This window comes from Protopterus annectens, chromosome 8.part0, assembly GCF_019279795.1.
Source record: "Protopterus annectens isolate FY-2018-M chromosome 8.part0, PAN1.0, whole genome shotgun sequence".
NCBI classification, from domain to species: domain Eukaryota; kingdom Metazoa; phylum Chordata; order Ceratodontiformes; family Protopteridae; genus Protopterus; species Protopterus annectens.
Genome location: NC_056741.1, coordinates 1,321,944,452 through 1,321,960,805, shown reverse-complemented (window position 1 = coordinate 1,321,960,805; position 16,354 = coordinate 1,321,944,452). Strand labels below are relative to the sequence as shown.

The 16,354-nt window shown below is 41.0% G+C and overlaps 1 protein-coding gene and 1 long non-coding RNA gene across 2 annotated transcripts in view; both read left to right on the top strand.

Annotated features, from left to right (window-relative positions):
- JHY (junctional cadherin complex regulator) overlaps window positions 1-4,998 on the top strand; it is a 456,339-nt gene extending 451,341 nt beyond the window's left edge. Inside the window, exon 5 of the mRNA XM_044080858.1 lies at window positions 3,361-4,998. Within this exon, the coding sequence (XP_043936793.1) occupies window positions 3,361-3,573 (213 nt within the window). The 3' untranslated portion in view covers window positions 3,574-4,998. The remainder of the gene's footprint in view (window positions 1-3,360) is intronic.
- Window positions 4,999-11,144: 6,146 nt separating this feature from the next.
- On the top strand, window positions 11,145-16,035 carry LOC122809390. Its single transcript, XR_006365894.1, has 2 exons — window positions 11,145-13,524; window positions 14,380-16,035. It is a non-coding gene; the product is annotated as an uncharacterized LOC122809390 (long non-coding RNA).
- Window positions 16,036-16,354: the final 319 nt, after the last annotated feature.

Here is a 16,354-nt window from a genome sequence, read left to right as displayed (position 1 = left end):
TTTTGAACATAAGCATTGCCACAAACAGATTTAGAAAGGAAAGATTCAGAACTGGTCTTCACACATTTTCTTTCACTGACACCAGAAATATTCTTGAATAAAAACCTTCTTATAAGTGAGGAGTAGGGACAGCTTGTATGAGCAGACAGTAGGTGCTAAATGACAGAATGGAAAAGAGGAGCTTGGTGTGGCAGATGTGGAGGAACACCTTGAAAAGGAAGTAGCAACTCCCACTGTTATCTGTAACCTTGATGAATTACTTTCAGAACCCATCTCTCTGAAACTATATGTTTGCTAAAGAGAGAAATGGAAGTTCAGACTTTCTGCATGGGTCAAGGGATTGCCAGGGTGGGAAGAGGGAGATGAGTCTAGTAGATAGTGATTCAGAATTATTAGGCTGTCCTTTATTCTGGGGTGTCCTCTTTCTTTTTCAAATATTCTTGTTACTGCTTTTTAAAAGTTTGCTTACAAGGAGCTTGCTGTCGCTGTTTATTTTGATTTTTGAAAAAAGATTGTAGGAGTGCCATTAAACCCCTTGACATAGTTGGAGAAGGATTACTGAAAAAGCTGAGATTCCTTCAATCAACTTACCTCCCTCATCATACCTTTTAAGGACCTCTGCAGTAGAAGGTCCAGAAATTAGCTCTCTATCCAAGGAAGTATACAAATTTTCAGCTTTGACATTTTCTGGAAGGTTTTGAGAACACAACAAAGCAAATATCCTCATAACAGTTTCAATGGCTGTAGCCCTGGAAGTAGAATCAGCATAATCATAAGCACATGAGCCATAGAAGCAGCTGGATTATACAAAGATTTTTTTCATGAGATATAATGTATTAATATTGGTACCGATGTATTGCAACTGATTGAATTTCTTGGAGTTTGATTCTGATGATTACATAAATATATCCTGGGTGACCAGTTTGTGATTTTCATCAGAATAGATTAAATTACATCTAGTTAGCACACTGGAGTGCTAACTTATAGATATATGAGAATGAAGTTGAGAAAAAGGATGGGAAATATAAATGAGTATCAGTTGGATGATTTTTTTTTCATTTGTCTGTGACTGGAATCATGGAGTGATTGCTTTTAAAAATATCAAATGTTATTAATAAGATTGATTAAGTTAGAGTCTAATACTTAAAGCAAAGTAGTAGAGACAAACAATGCTGTTTTATATGTAGAAAAGCAAAAGTTGTTCTCTATGTGGATCTTATATGCAATGGTATTAAATAGGGGATGATCAGTTACAGATATATTGGTAAAATGTTCACACAGGGCTTAAACGGTAGCATTAAGTGTTGAATAATATCATTAAAGTGGTGCTCATGGCACCCAGTCGTATGTGTTGGCCATGCAGATAATCAGACAGTAAACTCAGATGTCTTAAAATGTGGAAAGTCTGCTATGAAAAACTGAGGGGCTGCCATTCCAGCCAGATAGAATTTTGTAGATAATTCTATGTCATTTAAATATTAATATAATCCACAGGCTTGTTTTTACAAATGTAAGAAAACTAAATGTAAGAAAACCGTTATATTCAAAAATGTAACCACAGTGCACCCTGCTGGAAGAAAGCTGTTAAATAAAGAATTACAACTGTGTTTGATCTCAAGTTCAGAGACAGGTCTGGGCTAGCACATTCTTTCTATTGTCTTAAGAGATAATTACTAAGGGTTTACATGTAAAATTGTCTTTTATTGCTGTGGCTTCTTGGTCAGGTGCAGCATACAAAGAAATGTACATTTTGAGTTTCTGTTAGCCTGGGAACTAAAGGAGAAGTGATAAAAATGATGTAATATGAAGTGACTCAGCAGTACTGGGTATCATCAATTTAAGACTTTCTCAGAGAGAGAGAGATTGAGCATTTTGGATCTTGATGTAGAACTGACAACAATTCAACAGGCACTTGCTTTGCTCTGTAAGTAAAGTTATTTAGAACTTAGTATTTCTCTTAGAGGTAGATAGACTATAGCCAGGATAGTCTAGCTGTTTTCTGTATTTATATCAGACTATCCTACGGTATTGTTTTAAAGCATTTTCCTGTGATTTCTGAACTCTTGATTAGCACTGTGTTAAATTAACGAGATTTGTCTTGTGCGTTTATTATTTATTACTAAATATTTTTAAACCTTTCAACTGTGGTTGTTTTGTGTAGAGATAATTTAAGCTCTTAGAGAGTACTTGCATGTATTTGTTGATACTGTCCAAGCCACTCCAATAGTCTTGCTGCTCAGTCACACTTACTATTTGGATAACAGTAACATTACACAGTGAAATTGGTCACCCTTTGGGAATGGCCTTATAATAGCTGATATTAGTGGTTGGTGGCAGTTGGTACTACCTTATAGTCTGGGCAGAAAGGAGGCATAGCTGGAGAACCTGTGCCAGCTTTCCCCAGGAGTGTCTGTGTGTTTGTATATAAATCAAATCTTAAAGTGTGTGTATGTCAGCTACTTCGGCAGGGGCATGAAGCACTGGTTGGACAGAGAGGGTGCTGGAGATTTTAGCTTGACCTCTAGGCTGAGATCTGGACCCTATAGCTGTGCCAGTGGGGAGTCTTATTGTGAATCTGCAAAGAATGGGAGAAACCAGCCCCAGACTGACTGTGATCTCTGTGTGCTCTTAAGGGAAATTGTACTTTACTGTGTGTGTACTTGTTATCCCCCCAATGTGCACGCCCCTCGCTGGTGCTAGTGGTGAGGATTGAGGCTCCTTGATTACTGGGCCTATGCATCACATCTGCTTTACTAATGTTTGATAAGGCATAGTACTATATTATCTAAGGTCTGTTGTTATCCTTTTGCCCAACTGCATTTAATTTCTAAATATCAGAAACTGGGCAAGTATTCTCTCTAATTTTGCCAAGTATCCTTGGGGTTTTCTTAGCTTGACCTTAATAATTTGTTACTGAAGAGTTTGTATGGTAATATTGTTAGGATAATGGGCAGCTGAGAAAATGGTATGCGGCAATGACTTATAATAAGATAACTGTGCAAGCAAAAGTTTCTGTAGAGTGTATATCAGAAGTGATATACTGGATGATATGAACAAATGCTGATGCACTCTATCCTCCTCTTCCTTTAATGGAAAATTTATCTGACTGAAATCCAGTTGTTACATCTCAAAATGTTATAATTAAGATAAGTCATATATGAAATATAAAGCTTTAGACTTATAAAATGTTGGAGATAACTGTGAAATGTAAGATCTAGGAGTTCATGAAGATTTGTAATGAAAAGATTTCAAATTACTGACCTGGAGGTTTTATGGTGAAGAGTCTGTGCTAAAAACAAGTTAAATCTGTTTTCTGCAGTTTTTCATGAAGTTATGACTGCTGCTTTAATTTTCTTTTAGGCTCTTGAATATGCAAAAAGAATCCCAAGACCAAAACCAGCTATAAAGGCAGAAAACAGCAAGTATGAGGCCAGTGGAGAAAGTTACCAGAAGATTTCTGACTATGTTGAAGAAATTGATCTATCACAACTTTCCAAGTTGAGAATGCTTCAGCAAAGGCATGAAAAAGAGAAAGAAGCCATTGCTGCTTTTAGAGCATTACATGTCTCATGAGAAGTGTTTTCTACAGTAGTTGGATGTGCATCAGTACTTTGCTTCGGTTTTAAACTTGAAAAAGATTTTGAACTTCTATCCGCAGAATTCTTGGTATTTTAAAATGTTATCCAAACATTTGTATAATTTCGATTGTGTCTCCATAATCCTCCTTTCTGGAGACATTGCCACTGCTCAGAAAAAGTGAATGACCACAGTGTCTTGCATTATCAAGTAGATGTAGGATGGAATTCAGAGTTTTATAGTTTACTAGATTAAAAATGAATATTTTTGCATTGATTTGCAAATATACAATTGAAGTTTACCTTCCACATTGGACAGGGGGAATCTCTTGTGCAGCTGTCTGTCACCCCCTATCCAGAATTTGTACTTTGGCAATTGTAGTTCTAGTTCAGTGTGTGTAACACAGTCATATTTTATCACTAATTAGTCAATGACAAGGATCAGAATGCAGTTTTTGGTGAAATTAGAACTGAATTTTATCCAGTCTAAAACGAAACATTTCTTAATATGTGTGAAAAAATATCAGTGAACATAGTAGTTCTATGACAGCCCTTTAACAAATACAGAACAATGATTCTTAAACATAAATCAATGAGTGGCATAGAGGAATAAAGCCATGACTGCAGCCCAGGTGACCAAGTACGATTAGTGGCTCGGGTCAGGAAGGGATGGTGGTTCTCACACCACCATTGTAATGATAGAACCTTGGCTGGAAAACTGGAGCTCCTCATAATGTGTAGAGCCAGTGCAGGGAGGATGTAGAGCGGGTGGCTGAAGGTGATGACAGTAGCTTTTATCAACATGTGTGAGGGAGCACACATGTGCAGACAGAAGGGCATGGGTGGTTCATGTGGTGACACAAATGGTCATGCTGCCATCCAGAGTGAGGTTAGGCTATTAGAAATGCTCTTATTGCCAGGAAGCTGGTGAGGGTGCAAACTCCCTGATGTCTGTCTGTGTGACAGCCCCTCCAGATGGTTCTCACCTAAGAGATCTAAAATGACATTGCTCCTCATCACTAGGGAACTAATGAGTCCATTATGGGGTAGGCAGAGGTGTTGAAGCACAAAAAACACATACTGCTGCCTCCATTAAACCCTTTCAAATAGGCAGTACGTGATCTCACCATCTCCCAGAATAAGTATACTTACACTCTAGGTCAGTGATCATAGGGCTGACTAGTTCCTTCTGAGGTAAGGTGAGATTTTTGACACCTGTTGCACTCTTTTTATTTGGTAGGCAACTATATTTTGTAAGCTTTCTCCGTGTCTCATTGATGCACAATAACTCATAAATAAGTGCTTGCTCATGCTAGAGTGAATGCAGTGATTACTCAAGACTGCTGTGTACTAGTTCAGAGGGTTTCTTCCTGCTCTATTTTTGAGTAGCAGAGTTAGTTTATATAACTTTGGGGTGTGGAGGGAATGGGGGTTTGTTCCTTTGCAAAAACACTTGATTTGAAGTTGTTCAAGCTCGCCGTTCATTCATCACTGATGGGTTCGGAGCCAATCCTCAGCTCCGACACGGCCGACTAGCAAGCTCAAAGTTCTCTAGTAGCTCAAGACCCCAACCCTTATCCCATAATGCACTGCTGGAATTACCTCAGATCTAGTTTGCCACGGCATGGATCTCTTGGTTTCCAGCTTGGCTCGAGACTTTATTGGGAGTTTTTCAACTTTCAGCAAGTTATATTTTTTCTTTTTTAGCTATCCTTGTTCTATTCTTAGTAGCAGATATACTAGATAGTAAATAGATTTTTTTCTGTGTTTTTACCCCTTTCCTCAGTATTTCTATCTTGCCTTCAGCCTTAGGATTAGTGATTAGTCAGTGATCCCCTTTGGGACTATCGTTTTGGATCTCTTATTACTGTTTGTAGTCATTTAGTTGTTAGTGCCCCTTTTGGGCTGTGTGTATGTTTGTGTGAGTTACTTAGTTTAAAACGGCTCTTAATTGATCAGTGTGCTTGAGTTGTGTAATGTCTGAAGATAAGGACAAGCATCCAAAGTCTGGGTTTAAAAAGTTCTGGATTATTGGTATCTGCCCTTGTGGGTGTTTTTTCTACCTTCTGGGTTTAAAAAGTGCCCAGACTGCGGACAGAAAATGTCAGTCACAGATGCCCATGTGCAGTGTGTTTACTGCTTGGGTGAGGTATATCTGCAAGAGTCTTGCAACATATGTCATTCCTTTTCCACAAGAGTGTTAGCTCAAAGGAAGAGGAAATTGATTGATAGGGGTATCATTAAACACCCTTTTTCTGAGGCATTGTCTGACCAGGACGGAGCCCATAAATCATCTAAATCTTCTAAGTCTTCCACTGATTCTAGATCCAAGAAAGGAAAGAAGTCAGAGAGTGTGGTGACTTTGGCTCCACTGCCCTTGGAGCCGACAGTCTGCTCTCTTCGGAACCAGGACACGGCCTTGGAACCGGTTACTGAAAAACCTCCTTCCATATTGCTCCAATCGGCTCCATCTGTCCACTCTTCCAGGTCCTCTGTCAGCTTATCTGATCTGGATATGGACCGGCTGGTTCAGAAACTCTTAAAGGCACCAGGCCTAGTTAAATTGCTGTCGGCTCAGACACAACTGTCAGAAGCGAAGACCATTACCTTTGAATTGTCTGCTCCTCCTCCAAGCCATATCGGACCGTCGGAGCCAGAGGAGGCTGACCTGATGATTGTGGATCCCTTGGAGCCAACACCTGCTCCAGTGTTGTCGGCTCCATCTGATCAGACATTCTCGGCACCGACCAGGGACTCTAGGAGCCAACACTCTCCAGTCGGATCCGGGGAGGATAGCCGCACCGATTTGTCGGTGCCGACTCTTCCTCTCAGGGCCTCGGCTCGGGTGAGCTCAGCTCCTACCTCGGGCTTGGAGCCCATGGCTTCAGTGCGGGAGAAGATCGTGGCTCCATCGGAGCCATCGACTCCTTCTCATCGGAGCCAACGTGCATTCGATGCCATGAGGCGAGTGTTGTCTCCCAACACTTCCTCATCTCAAGGTCTGGCTTCTTCTTCCCCTAAAGTGCCTGTGTCTGTTTCTGTTTCCTCCGGTCCTCCCAAGCGTAGAGACCCAGAGCCTCAGGTAGCCCCACAGGGCGCTCCCTGCTCTTCTGAGACCTCTCCAGAAGTTCCCCCTGAAGAGGTTCCCAGGAAGAGATTATGCAAGAGGAGGCATTTGGACTCCTCCCAGGAGTCTATCACATCGGACACTGACCTGGATGAATCAGAAGGGTCCCCCAGATCCCCCTCTGAGGACATCTCCTTTGCGGAGATTCTTGAAATCCTTAGGCAGAGGGGTGACTGGCAGTTCAAGAGCCCTACTGATGACAAGTCGGTTCTCCTGAAGGCGTTTGGGTCTCAACCTTCCACCTCTTGGGTATCTCCGCCCTACGATGAGCTTATGGATCTGGTCTCTCATAGGGCGTGGGAGTCTCCAGAATCTATGGAACCTCTTCCTCGGAGGCCTAAAAAGTTTATTTCAGCCCCTGTGAATAAGACCTTTTTGACCAAGGGAGTCCCTGTTGATGCCATGGTGGTGGCAGCAGCCACCAAAAAGGAAATGTCTGAGACTTCCTCATCAATCCATCCTCTTAATAGAGAATCTAGGATCATGGATAGATATGGGAAATGCATGTTCAGTTCAGCGACTTTCTCACTCAGATCACTGAACTACTTGACATATTTTACCAGACTACAGAGAGAGATCTCCTTAAAGAGTTGGGAGATACTCTTCAGGCTGTAGATTCGAGTGTATCCGATAAGATTGCCACTCAGCTCTCTACCCTCAATTCGATAGTCAATTCATCCATGCATCTCGTATCATACGCAGCTGATGGTTTGAGTAGAGCCGCAGGTACAGGAATCGCTCTCCATAGGCATACCTGGATGCGACTCTGTTCCTTCGCGGAACCCTTCAAGTCTTCTTTTACTAATACCCCATTTGACAGCTCATCTTTGTTTGGGCCAAAGGTGAAGGAGACTTTGACCAGGTGTGAGCAAGAAGGAAAGACTCTGTCTGCCATCGGAGTCCATTTTTCCACCCCCACTCGACCCTTTCCCAAAGGTCAGAGGGGAGGAAAGATGTGGTTCCAGAAAGCCCAAGGAGCCTTTCAGGACACATGTGGAGAGCCCCCTTCTAGAGGCAGAGGAGGGGGTTTCAATTGAAGATGCCGCCCTCGCAGCACAGGGGGTCCGCAACACCAGGGTGACAGAGATCACTTCTCTGGTCAATCACACCAGTGCTCCTGAAGGGAGGCCTGGCTGTCCTACTCTGGAGGCAGTCGGGGGTCGCTTATCTTTGTACCCCAAAGCCTGGCTAAATATAACAAACGACAGTTGGGTACAAAGTATCATTTCCAGAGGGTATTTCATACCATTCTCCACCCAGCCTCTTCCCGTCAAAAAAATCCCGGACGTTCCACCCAGTCACTTGGGACAAGCAGCAATAGTGGTACGCTGATTGCTAGAAAAAAGAGTCATCCAGCCAGTCCCAGCAGACCAGACAGGATTCGGAACTTACTCAAGGTTCTTTTTGGTTCCAAAGAAAACAGGGGACTGGAGACCCATTTTGGATCTCAGCAGACTCAACCAATTTGTGAGAAAAGAGAAGTTCCAAATGGTCACACTACAGTCCATACTCCCCTTGTTGGGGAAGGACAGCTGGATGTGCTCGATCAATCTCAAGGATGCGTACTACCACATAAAGATGGCCAGACCATCCAGAGATCACCTGCATTTCTAGCTGGGAGCCAATCATTATCAATTCCGAGCTCTGCCCTTTGGTCTCACTACAGCCACCAGAGTGTTCACCAAGTGCATGACAGTAGTCACGGCTCACCTGAGGTGTCTAGGATTCCAGGTGTTTCTGTATCTAGACGATTGGCTCCTTACCTCCACCACCAGGCATCAGCTTCTTCAAGCGAGAGAGGCTACTCTGACACTCTGCGATCAGCTATGCATTACAGTCAACCTCGAAAAGTCTGCCTTGTTGCCATTGCAGCATATCGTTTTTATAGGGACAAAACTAGACACGTCAACCACCACTCTCCGCCTTCCGCCAGAAAGAATCTTTATTCTTTGCCAACACATCATGTCCCTAATATCAAAGAACAGAGCACCAGCAGCAGTGGTATTGAAAGTTCTAGGATTAATGGCGGCAGCTATTCTAGCAATCCCCTTAGCAAGGATGCATATGAGAATCCTTCAATTGCTTCTATTCACGCAATGGTCTTACCAAGAACTTCCAATGAGTCACATGATCCTGATAAATTCCTGCAAGAAGGATCTTTAGTGGTGGTTGACGTCTCTTCATGTCACAATAGGACGTCCTTTCATGCTTCCCCTTCCTGTTGCCACTGTGACCATGGACGCTTCCCTGATAGGGTGGGGGGGCTATTTCAGGGAAAGACTGCCCAGGCACATGGACACATCAAGAATAACATCTGCATATCAATGTCCTGGAGATGAGAGCAGTACTTGCAATACTTTCAGAACACTCTTCCTCTAAGGACAATTGCAATACAGACAGACAACATGTCAGTGATCTGGTATCTGAACAAACAAGGCGGGACCAAGTCTTATCACATTTTCCGAGAAGCCCTCAAAGTATGACAGTGGGCACTGTCATCCCAGCGCTTTCTGTTGGCAACGCACATCCCGGGCAAATCCAACATAATAGCGGACAGACTGAGCAGAGCAATCTTGTTGCCCCACAAATGGTCCCTCAAACAAGAGATTGCGGACAGGATCTTCCGCAAATGGGGCCAGCCTTCCTGCGACCTCTTCGCCAGTCACATCAACAACAAATGCAGAAGCTATTTTGCCCTAATTCCCATGCCAGGTCACTCCCCGAGGGATGCTCTTGTCCACGATTGGCCCTCGGGTCTCCTGTATGTATTTCCACCAATTCCCCTGATTTCCAAATTCTTACAGAAAGCAAAGTCGCTGGAATGGACAATCATCCTCATAGCCCTCATTGGCCTCAGCAGATTTGGTTCCCGTTCCTTTGTCATCATATTCTGGAAGATCCATGGATCCTGGACCCAGTTCCGGACTTGTTGACACATCCATCAGGGGATCTTCACCCATCATTGCAGACACTGAAGCTAACCGCTTGGCTGCTCCAATTCCCTGCATAGCCAGGCTCTATAATCTTTCCCATGACACTAGTCAGATTTTGTTGGCTTCCCACAAACCTTCCACCAGAAAATTGTATCATAGTAAGTGGAAGAGATTTTCCATTTAGGCTTCTTCCCACAACATTGACCCTTATCAAGCCCCATTGTCTTCTATCTTACAATTCTTGACAGAAATCTTCAACAAAGGAGCAGTGGCAGCTACGGTATGAGTACAAGTAGCTGCTATATCTAATTTCCATCTAGGAACTGATGGTTTGAATATTATGGCTCACCAATTGTCTAAGGCTTTTCTAAAAGGTTCCTTTCACATAAGGCCTCCAGTGAAGACACCTTATTCCCCCTGGAATTTGAATTTTATGTTATCATTCTTCCTCCTTTTGAGCCTGCATCATTTTGTGAAAAAATTCTTGTCATGGAAAACTATCTTCTTAGTAGCCATCACTTCAGCCCGTAGAGTGTCAGAGATCCAAGCCCTTTCCATCAAGCCCCCTTACATGGTCTTCCATACTGACAGAGTATCTCTCAGAACTAATCCATCCTTTCTGCCCAAAGTATGTTCTGAGGTTAACATTAATTGAGTCATTGAGTTACCCGTTTTCTTCCCTAATCATACCAACAAATTGGAATATATGTTGCATAAACTCGATGTTCATAGACAACTTAGATTTTATTTGGACAGAACCAAAGACATTAGGAAATCAGATCAGCTCTTTGTGTCCTTTTCTGAGACCAGGAAAGGTAAACCAGTTGCTAAAACAACCCTGTCTAAGTGGCTGTCGGATTGCATCACCTATACATATGCTTGTCATAATATGCCATTGTCTAGTAAGGTAAAGACTCATTCAACCAGAGCAGTTTCTACCTCATCAGCCTTTCAAGCCAAATTGCCTTTGGATAACATCTGTGCAGCAGCCACCTGGTCTAAACCTCACACTTTTATAACTCATCACAAAGTGGATAAGGCCTCCAGGTACAGAGCTTTATTTGGTTCTACGGTTCTGAAGAGTGTACTTCCGTGAGCCACCCAAGATCAGGGTGCTAGGGACGCTACCCATCAGTGATGAATGAACGGTGAGATTGAACAACTTCACATAAAGAAGTTATGTACTCACCATAACGGTCTTTATGAGTTGTTCCATCTCGCCTTCATTCTCACATCCCTCCCTCCTTCCCCCTCCTGGCTGACAGTTGACCTGGAGGTTGTCTTCTTCCTGGTTTTTCAATATGTATTCATTCCTAGGCAGAATTATTATTGTACTATTATAGGGTACGCAGCAAACAAGATCTGAGGTAATTACAGCAGTGCATTATGGGATAAGGGGTGGGGTCTCGAGCTACTGGAGAACTTTGAGCTTGCTAGTTGGCCATGTCGGAGCCGAGGATCAGCTCCGAACCCATCAGTGATGAATGAAGGCAAGATGGAACAACTCACATGGAACGTTATGGTGAGTACATAACTTCTTTTTTCAAACTGGCCATTATTTTGTATTTAATGATCAGCTTTCATAGACTTGTGATTAAGAAAGTAATTCACTAGTTATCAGCCTACAGTCACTTATAGTGAAAGCGTTTTAGTAATTAAAAAGCTCTAATACACATCCATTAAAGCATTCACCCCTGCCCATTTTTGCAGTGGCACATAGGTATTGTAATATCCCACTTTAAACCATCTAGTTGTAGATGTTGGGGATACCCATTCCACTATATCGAAGAATTTTTCAAACTGCAAGTGCTGTTTTCACAGACTTTTAAATATCTTTCCCATCCACCCACCCATCTGAATGCCCATTATGTCCTATCATAACCCAAGTCCTTTTACAGTGACAGTGGCTGAGATACAGTTTCCACTGTGGAAATAATCCTGTTACTGTAACAACGATCTTCATTTGCCAAACACTAGTCCTTAAAATATAGAAAGGTGTCCTTTCTTTTTGTATTTCTTGAAATAAAAAAAATGTTCAGTTGTGTCAAATGCACTTTTTGAACCTTCCACTGCAGTCCCACCACCCTACTACTGCCCCTTATTTGTAAAACTGGGAGAGCTGTTTCCCCATTGTGAAGTCCCTGAAATAAAAAGAAAACGGTTGCTTATATTTTTGTATATGTATTGTAATATAAAGGTCAGTTCTTCTCTCCACCACCCACTCTCAAATTTCTGACTGCAAACACACTATCACACTCCATTTCCCTATGCTTATGCAGAGCTGCAGAACCTTCTGTCTTCCAGAAGAGGGACATTTTTAATTCCTTAGAAGCTGACCAGTTGATGAGGTTATTTTGTATTAGGCATTCAGCATTTGCACACAAAAGTATACAGTCCAGTTACCTTAACAAAAGGACTAGTTGTATTCTAGAATGTTGGAGCTGAAGTAGTCCCAGAAAGTTTTAACTAAAACAGTTTTGTGTTCATGCACATTTTAAAACTTTTAGAAACTTATCATTTTCTATGTAGTTCTTTTTCTTGGATGTTAATAAATGGCCATAACTTTCATCATGATTAGCTGTTGAATCCCAATTCTTGAACCCTATCACAAACCTTTTGCAGTTTTTCCCATAAATGAAATTTCATTTTATTTTCACCATTTTAAACAGAATTGTTAAAAAAAACAATGACACATTTGAGAGACAGGGCACTAAGCTGAGTATTCTGAACTCATATTCCAGAATTATTGCTAGATGCTAAGTTTATGGGCTTGACAGCAATGTAGTAAATGTCTTTTTGCAACTTTACTAGTTTTCTGTGGCTCAGGTTGATATTTTCAGTATGCCATCTTTAGAATTCTTCCTTATGTGTGATACCACTGTTGTACTCCAAATATTAATTCATACATCACTGTTGCAGTAGCCTAAGCTAAATGAATCCTATCGGTAAGAACTAGCCAGCTTTCAAAGCTAAAGGGCACCTTCCACATACTTCAGCTTTCAGGAGCTTAAGCAGAGTTCCATATAAGGACAGTTAGAGTGCAAAAAGCTACAGAGCTTTTTTGCCACCAAAGAACACTCATTTGGCAAGCTCCATGGAACTGTTGATCTGCTAGTGGTGCTTCAAGGGCAGATAAGTCCCCTGTTGTGGAAAGACTTTCCACTAATTTTATTTCTCTGGAGAAAATGTGTGTTTTCCTGAAAAAGATATGTGTTTTGCCAGGAAACATGTTGTTTTTGGACTGTCATTTTATTTCTAAGAAGTGTATGTGTAAATGCTTATGTGATAATTTTTTGACAGGATTTTTACTGAAGTTTTATTTATTTCTGCATTGGGGAAAGGATACTGTACTTGTGGGGGGACTGTCATTGGTTTACTTACCTCTTATCAACTTGTTCTCTGCTGTACACTGCACTGTCCACTTTCAAAGTGTCTTCCTCTGAGATTTAACATTCCCCTGTAAGAAATAAGGGAAAAAAATTGTCAGGGAGTTTTTGGGTTTTAGTCCAGCTCCTATTGTGCCTCAGCCACTGGTGGGTGACTCTGCTGTGGCTACTTGTTATTCCTCAGACCATTAATCTTTTCTCTGTGGTCCTTTTAATGCAGTATATGCAGCCAAGAAAGTCCAGGGGAATAACCACATCCTCTGTGGCTGCAGGGATGCTCTTGGCAAGCAAGGGAGAATTACGCTTGTAGGTCTCAGAGGAAGGAGCAAGTGAAGGTTCTTCATTTAGCCACAATAGGGGACCTGCTGCTGAGACTAGTATGCTCACAGAGAATTGGTCCTTTTCCATGAAAATGCCCAGGAAAGGGGAACATAGTGAGAACATTTTCCAGTCTCTTGTTAACTACTTCTATGTACAGAGAGGATTTACTAGGATTTGTTAAGGTGTCCTACGGTGCTTGTGGTGGACTTGGGGGAAGATGTAGAAAATCCCCCTCCGATTGAACGTCCTTTTGGTGTTCATGGGTTTAGCCCCACAAGGGGTGATTTTTCAAACAGGTTTTTTTTTTAACCTACACAACATATCTACATACATATGTATAGTTAAGAAAAACTGGGAGTTTATTTTTAACACAACAGTCACCTTTTTTTTGACATTTTAGGTGACTTCTTCATATTTAAAAGAAAGAGGAAGAACCTGAACTAACTATTGCAGAATGAAAATACATCCTGAAGTGTGTCTAGACAGTTTGGGGACATTTAGTGTGGGGGGTTGCAATTGGTGAGCTCTCTTAAGAACAGGGAATTCTGTTAGGGTGAGAAATTTTACATCAAATCAAACAAAAGTTCCTCTGTGATAGGTCCATTATTTACATTGCTTGTGTGTGCAATTGTTGTATATTGGATAACGAAAACGACCGTGGATTACGGGACGTGTGTACCAATATAATTATGCAATAAAAAAAAAAAAAACGGAAAATGCTCTGTTACAGATATTAGAGAATATATATTATAGTTAGTTTTCTTTTTATGGGGATGGGGATCATAAAGGAGGGGGGCCAGTTCCCCCCAACCGCTACTTGAACTAAAAGAAAGAATTAGAATGGCAGTTGCTGAATGCCTTCTCCCACCTGGTTTAAAATGATTTTATTATTATATATAATTATTTTTTTATATATAAATCTATCTGCTGAGGAGACCACCTTACCTTTATCTAATATTGAAAAATGAGTAATTTTGATGTATTTAAATTTTGACAACTTTTTTTTACAGAATAAGACCATATGAGGATTTGTTAAGGAACGTATTGGTGGTTTTTCCTTGCTTTCTGTTTTCTCAGGCAAGAAAAGGAAGAGTTATCTCTCTTTCTGACAAGAATGTCAGTCAGAAGAGCAGGCATTACAGGAGGAGGGTTGTACCTCAGGGATTTCTTCACAATCTTGACATTCTGATTCTGATGAAAGTATTGTTTTAGATTTCATTCCTGAAGATTTATCCTTTTCAAAAACATTATGTAAGATGAAAAAGTTTTTTTCAGTGGAAGCAGAATGAAATTCCCATAAGCATTTTTTTCAAATCCTAAGCTGACCCAGCTGTGATTTCTTTATCCTAAACTTTTTTTGCAAAACAATTTACCGCTGCTAACCCCATTCCTTCTGATGAGGGTAATGAATATGTTTTGGAACAAAATATATTCCTCTGGTATTTTGACTTACAGGACTTTAACCTGTCAAGCTCATATACTAAAGTTTTTACTATCTTTTGAGAACATGCAGAAGTCAATAATTAACCTTCCCTGTTCCTCAAATGCCTCTACTACATTTAATTCTCAAATGAGTAAGCACACTTTAAAGCTTGCCTATGATGATTCTTCCCCTAGAGCTGGTGCTTCTGGGTCAGTATTAAGAAGACTAGCTTGACTTTGTTCTCAAGATCTACCTGAATATGTTAAAACTGAATTTTTAAATTCTCTCTTAGATAAGACGTCTCTGTTTGATTCTTTCACAGCTGAGGTCTTAGTGATGAAAGGGGAAAGTTAATGCAACAAGTGAGTCAGATTTTAAAAGTCTTCTTTTTCAAAGGAAATTTCTCTTTCACATTACCTCAATAAGTCATTTAAGTAGCAAGGGGCTAGTAAATACATTTTTTAAAAAAGCAATGGTAAGGAAGTTCTAAAAAGAAAGAAAAAGCAGCAAAAAGCCAAGGGCGATCACCTCAGTCAGTATGATTGTGTGCCTCCTTAGGCTCTGCCCCTCCCACCCTGGCAACCACTCCATCTCTCTGAGGCTTCATCTTCCCTTGTGGCTCCAGATTGTAACAGATATATAGGTTAACAATGTCATCCGTCAGAGATACACTCGGTAATGGTAATTCCTTTCCACTTCCTAGGGAATTTCTCCTTACCCACGGACCCAGGTTTCTCTCTTTCCTCCCATTCTGCACCATATATTGGCCACTGGAGTTATAGAATTTGTACTTCCCTGCCGCTTGGGCAAAAAATTCTATTTGAGGATTTTTCTGATATTTAGGAGGGAGGACTGCTGGAAGATTGTACTAGACATTTCCTTTCTAAATCATTTTGTCAAGATTCCTAAGTTTAAAATGTTAGCCTTTCAACCCCTTCTTAGTCTAATCCTCTCCCCATAGCATTCAAAGATAGATTTAAAAGATGCCTATTATCACATTCCCATTGCTGAGCAATTCAGGCATTTTTAAAGTTTTGTTGTGTTTGGGTTAAATTATCAGTTCCCTATCTTATCCTTTGGACACTGTACCAAGGATATTCACAAAGTGTCTTGCTCCAGTCATTGCTTATTGCAGGCTTCAAGGCATTTATGTACATATTTCTATATTTTAATGATTGTGTTATTTTTGCAGACTGTTTTCTATTTGTCAGGAGTCTTTATACATTGTTCATAATCTTCTACTCATTCTGGGTTTTCAAATTAGACTTCATAAAAATTTTCTCATCCTTTCCCAAAGAATTGTATTCCTGGGATGTATTTTGGATTCTGTCCTGGGAAGAACCTTCCTTCCTCCAAAGTTAAAGATGTTCCAGCAGTTCCTTATTTCTCCAATCAAAACCACAGATCTGCAAGGGAATTTCTCAGGCTTTTGGGATGTATGACATCCATGATTTTTATGCTTCCCCTGGCCAAACTCCACATGAGGACAATACAATGGTACATCATATCAGTCTGGATTCAGCATCTACACCCTTTCTCCTTTCAGATCTCAGTTCTATGATGTGTAAAAAGAAAGATTCTTTGGTTGA